The sequence below is a fragment of the Oncorhynchus masou genome, chromosome 2 (assembly GCF_036934945.1).
Source record: "Oncorhynchus masou masou isolate Uvic2021 chromosome 2, UVic_Omas_1.1, whole genome shotgun sequence".
In the NCBI taxonomy this organism is placed as follows: Eukaryota; Metazoa; Chordata; class Actinopteri; order Salmoniformes; family Salmonidae; genus Oncorhynchus; species Oncorhynchus masou.
Window position 1 is genome coordinate 42,454,280 of NC_088213.1, and position 6,078 is coordinate 42,460,357.

Here is a 6,078-nt window from a genome sequence, read left to right on the forward strand (position 1 = left end):
TGTAGGCCGAGTCTATTTCTACTTTATTCTTAAGTAATGTTTCTATTGCATTTTGATGTGTTTATGACGTTCCCATAAAGTTGGAGCATAGCCCTATAAAGTTAGATTAGATTATTTATAAAACTCGAGGGATACATCACAACATTTTTAACAAATACATTACAGTATTTTAGTTTTGAGGCATGCACTTAGCCCAGTCAACTAACATCTCTTCTGGAATGCAGATGTTGCGCCTTTGTGAACTACGTTTTCGCACTGTCATTATTTCCGTTTCCACTTCAAGAAGCAACACTCTTTTTTCGGGGCTTTGCGTTTTCCACTCTCAACTCTTCCAGCCCGCTGGATCTGTAACCATTACTCAAGTCAAACGTTATCTTTGAAATGGGGGACATCGAAGCTCCCGGTACGACTGGACCGCGCCAAAGTGTCCTTCAAACGATTCTCCCAATCGCAAAAGAATTCGCATCTTCACGGAAAGGACAGCTTCTTATTGCAGAAGTGGTAACGTAGCATTTCAAAGAATATATTAGTGTCTTTATTTCCATTGTTTCTTCCGAATACTTTTCTTCAACGCTGCCAAGACAAACAGATGCGTAGAAGTTTAGTTGGCGGGGGCGGGGTGCACTCGATTTAACGGGTTTGTGCTATTCAGTGTAACGCTTTTGAACGCTCAAAAGTAGGTTTTTGTTGGGATTAATTTATCCTATCCTAATCAAGTCTTCAAACAGCTGTTTAGGTTAAACTATATGGAAAACACACCCATTGAATTCTGCCCATTTCTATTGAGATCAATGTGTCCATCACACGGTTCTCATTTAGGCAAGGTAGCGTTTTGTTTTCGTCAAAGGCGCTAAAAAAAAGTATTTATGAATTAGTTCGCCACATATATTTTTTTTTTACTTTGGAAGAAGGTTTTAAGTTTACGACTGACTACCTTTTCATTCAGGTGAGAATTTTGATTTATACCAGTTAAACGAAAGACAATGCATATGGATCATTTTGGAGACATGTAGCCTGTAAACTATTATTCATATTCATGTAGCCTAGTGTAGGCCTATTCATGTTTACACAAGCAAGCAATAGACCTTACTTACAACTGTAATGTGTTCTATACTTCATGTGGTCAGTCTACTGTCGGGGGTTCTGCGTTGTATTACTGGATAACTGCTAATAGGTTTTGACATGATGTGCAGTAGCCTATTGTGGGGACACGTTTGCACATGCAATTAAACCAAAATGGTAATGGTAAAAAATACATTTTAAAAGAGATAGTTTGCTAAAAAAATTACAAATCGTTGCAAACAAATGAACTCCATTAATTCTTCAATGAGTATTGATTATTTCAAACCTCAGATATCAGGAAGTGAAACTAGAGTGTTTCTGCTAAGACATCTACACTGTGAAAGGGGTCGTCACCACGGATTTGAACCGATTGAACACATATGTTATTATCATGGACTCTCCCATGTATGTCATGTGAGATTCAGTTCCTGGATGTGCTGCATGAAACAATGATCAACCCTCTCAGTCTCTAACTAACTGACTCTGCTGGAGGGCATGTAGCCCAAAAGATATACTGTATAGAATAGAGGGCTTTATTAGAGGGCTCTGGCTGACTGGCCCTATAAGGTAACGGAATCAGTCTCCAAGAACAATGCAGCCTCTTTACACACACTTAGAATATGATCCTCTCCCTTGTTAGTGCTGGAAACCACATGGGTGCTACTATGACTTTAAAAAACTCACAATGAAATATCCTGGTTTTTAGGAGTGGCTCAAGACAGCTGGAAAACATATATGCATCGAGTTTTTCATGATCGTTAATAGCTGGAATGACGGAATAATGCTGCTTAAGTTGTTTAGTTTGTCGCTCGTAGCATCCAATTGACAAGAAACGTGTTGTGCCAGAATTCTCAGAAGCCAGTTTTAGATTCCAAGATTCCTAGAGAATTTACCTTGTTGCTTTACTATGCAGAAACATAGAAGTGGGTGTCTGAGATGAGAAACGTTAGCCATGTCGAGGTCAGACAAAATGTCTGATAAGCAGTTCTGCTGTGCGTTACGAAGATATTCAACGTTATTCAACGATGAAACACATTCTAAGTGTAAGATAGATGAACAGTGTGCTCAGGGTTGTATCTATTATGAAGGCAGCAGTAGCAGTCTGTGTTGCATTTCGGGGAGTTCCCACCCCAAGGTGAGCCTTGTCTATGGTTTTGATGGCCCAGTGTAACAAATACAAGATGGCTCTGTGGAGATAACAGTGCCTGGGCTTGTCTCGTCCAATGATGTTGGCCCGGAGGAAACTCAGGACAAGGGGATGTAGGAAAACAAGCACTATCACCAGAAATGCGTTTACAAAGAAAACATAAACTTGTGATTCGTGGAGAGACTGGATGCTGATATTAAAGACTTATGGGCGTCTTTGAAATCACAAAGACAGTTTTATCTTTCTGGATTTGTGATAAACCAGACAAACATGTTTCATGATTAGCTAAAGTGAACAGTCGCGTTAATGCATTTGTTGTATAAACAAGCAAAAACGTTTGAACTCACGTACAGTATAGGCTTATAGTGTGTGTGAGTGTCTGTGTAGGCCTGTGTATGTTATTTGTCATTCAACAGCTGCATCTCCTTACAGCTTGAGACAGGAAATGTAAATGCTTCGGGTCACTGCAACATTTCTTGAAAGGGAGATTTTGGACCAAAGTAGCTTTAGTACGCCTTGCACTCTATTAGTCACTGTCTCTATCTCTCCCTCCCTCTGTCTTCTCTGTCAGGCTCTGTCCCTCATCGCGTTCATCTGTTTTGTGGCATCCACGGCAGCAGCCTTTGTCACAGCACCCCTCATTGAGTTCCTGGCTGCCCTCTTCCTCCTTTTTGCCTATTCCACCAAATTTAATGAGCGATTTAAGGGATTCCACTTCCCCCTCATGGTGAGTATACACTGAGTGTACAAGACATTAAGAACACCTTACTAATATTGATTTGCACCCACTTTTCCCTCAGAACAGCCTCAATTCGTTGGGGCATGGACTCTACAAGGTCGAAACCATTCCACAGGGGTTGCTGGCCCATGTTGACTCTGACGCTTCCCACGGTTGTGACCATGTTGGCTGGATGTCCTTTGGGTGGTGGACCATTCTTGACACAAGCAGGAAACTGTTGAGCGTGAAAAAACAACATTTCTACCACCTACCACAATTCAAAGGCACTTACATCTTGTCTTACCCATTCACCCTCTGAATGACACAGATAGGCAATCCATGTCTCAATTATTTCAAGGCTTTATTTTTTATACCTGTCTCCTCCCCTTCATTTACATTTTTTGTAACCTTAATTTAACTAGGCAAGTCAGTTAAGAACACATTCTTATTTAGAATGACATCTACCCCGACCAAACCTGGACGAATTGTGTGCCGCCTTATGGGACTCCCAATCACGGCTGGATGTGATACAGCCTGGATTCAAACTAGGGACTGTAGTGACCCCTCTTACACTGAGATGCAGTGCCTTAGACCGCTGCGCCACTCGGGAGCCAGAGTGGACTGATTGAAGGGATTGAAGTGGATTTAATGAGTGACATCAATAAGGGCTCATAGCTTTCACCTGGTCAGTCTATCTGATGGAAAGAGCAGGTGTTCATAATGTTTTGTACACTCAGTATATTTATAGTCCACTTGGGTACAGTAGGGATGATAGCCAATTTTAAAACAAATGTGAAAACTACATTTTCATTTTGTATTATCTCTTTTTTAGGATTTTCTGCGCTGTGTCAGTGCGTCCATTATCTTTTTTATCATCTCCATAATATCAGTTTCCAAGTTCACAGATGGGGCCTCTAAAGCAGCAGGGGTAAGAAAAGCTCTTTGACACTATCCACACATCTCTCATCAAGCCTATGCCACGATCGGAGTTGTATGTCCTCAGCATTTACAGCACAGGCGTCAAACTCATTCCACCGAGGGCTGAGTGTTTGTGGGTTTTCGCTCCTCCCTTGTCCTTGATTGTTGAATTTAGGTCACTAATTAGTAAGGAACTCCCCACACCTGGTAGTCGAGGTCTTAATTGAAAAGGCAAAAAACAAAAACCTGTAGACACTAGGCTTCCCATGGAATGACTTTGACACCCCTGATGTACATTATACCCATTGAACTCTGAAGTTAAGGTTGAACTCAGAAGTCGTGTCTGGTTACTCCGCTGCATTACTTCATTGTGTCTGGATATCATGTTACAGCTGGCTTCTGTCAGACAATTCACCCCCTTCTGGATTTACTAGCTGTTTCATGTTGATATCAAAGGTTTTGTTTTCTTCCCCTCCCTCCAGGTGTTTGGGTTCATTGCCACCATTGTTTTTGCTCTAGATTTTTACTTCATCTTTAATGACCTGGCTAATTTCCTCAAACAAGGAGGGGACTCAGGTGACGAGCCACCAAGAACCTCAGGTAAAGCGTTCTTTCAAATAACGTCTAGTATATAGTCTGATGTAAATCTACATGTTGTCTCCAATGCTGCATACTGTATACTCCTCAGAAACATTCAGTCCTTCCCTGTTCTTCCCACAAAATGGCTACAGGAAATATAGAAATGAGAACTTAGTGCTGACCCTCCATTCTGGGTTTTTGTTTCTGTCAGTTCTAATGAAATTTGTTTGGGCAGTTTAGGAAAACAAATAAACTTGCAGTTTGCTGATAGAAATCATAAGCCACATTGTGGACGACATGGCTCAAGTTCACTCAGCCAAGGGTCCCATAGGTCAGTGGGAGTGAATACTCATGGAGTGTGTTTGGGGAGTCAGCCCATCGTCTGTGATAGTCTTTGCAGATTGTGCTTCGTTCTGACCATGCTGAGTAGCAAATATATTCAATAAACAAAACATGGTAACATCTGAATTATGATTTCTCATTTGCCATGAAACTGTATCTGATCACAACCTAGTTGTTACTATGTTAATAACATTTATATTAACTCTTTAATCATCTGTTGTATGTGTTTTTACCTGTCATGATTGGCTTCCACGATTATATAGACTTTATATTCATCTCAAACTTTAATTCCAGATTATTGCATAAGTAGGGCAGAGACTCCAGGGATTCACTTCCCTCTTTGAAAGGGATAGGCACAGACAGACAAAGACATGCATTGCTTATACCCTCAGTGTAAAAGTGTTTTTTTTCTTCTGTGTTATAGACTACAATGACTCAGACTCTGACTCTGACTGAAGAGGTTCTAGCCAAGGGACCATGTGTCCACCATGCCTGGCAGGAAGACATCCATTCTGCAGACGTCAACGGCATCCCGAAGGATTCACATTTCATTTTAAACCGACGTGAAAACAGGACTTTAGCGCTTTGGAATGTTGGCACATACAAATGATCAATTACAGTTACATGATTCTTTTCCAAATGCTCTAAAATTGCCCAAACCCTGAAATACATTTCTGAAGCTGTGAATGAACTGTGGTATTTTTAGTGATGGCTATTGGTTTGCAGTTGCTCAGCCTCCATAATACCAAGAGGAGCATGGGGAACAAAGGCACATTACACTACATTTTTACACAATTGAAAAGATTGGCAGCTGGTTGGCTGGTTACACCGTCTGTCCGATCATCATACTTGCTTTGCTTGATTTTTCATTTTCTGGTGTCCTTTATTGAAAATGTTGCTGTATCTGATGTGATATCCTAGCGTTAAAATAATTTTGTGATAGATCCATGTTCACTGAGCTGAGAAGACTGACTGTGCATGGCACTTGGCTACTTCCTGTTTGAATTTGATTTGTCAGCAGAATATTGTCTTCTCTTTTCTTCCAATTCCGAAAGCTTTTAATCACGGAGAAGCACTGGGAGACTTTTGTGATTGTGTTTGAAATGTAAACTGCAAATGGGGTAGGACTGCATTCAGTTATTGAAAATGGTACACCAAAATGTTTTCCTATTCAGAAGGGTTTTCTTACCAGGTTTGTACATCAAACATTTGTCAATTTGCAGGTCATGTAAAGAAAATAAGAAAGAAATCAGTTGATTTTCAGCTATTTGTAAGCTTTAATTTGTTTAATAAAAAATGAAGACATGTTCAA

At 40.5% G+C, this 6,078-nt stretch overlaps 1 protein-coding gene across 1 annotated transcript; it reads left to right on the forward strand.

Moving 5' to 3' along the window:
• The first annotated feature begins 256 nt into the window (after positions 1 to 256).
• On the forward strand, positions 257 to 6,078 carry LOC135505044 (CKLF-like MARVEL transmembrane domain-containing protein 3). The gene is made up of 5 exons (XM_064924074.1): positions 257 to 501; positions 2,781 to 2,936; positions 3,760 to 3,855; positions 4,328 to 4,445; positions 5,191 to 6,078. Exons 1-5 carry the CDS (start codon positions 382 to 384, stop codon positions 5,220 to 5,222), a joined length of 522 nt encoding a protein of 173 aa, XP_064780146.1. The 5' UTR covers positions 257 to 381; the 3' UTR covers positions 5,223 to 6,078.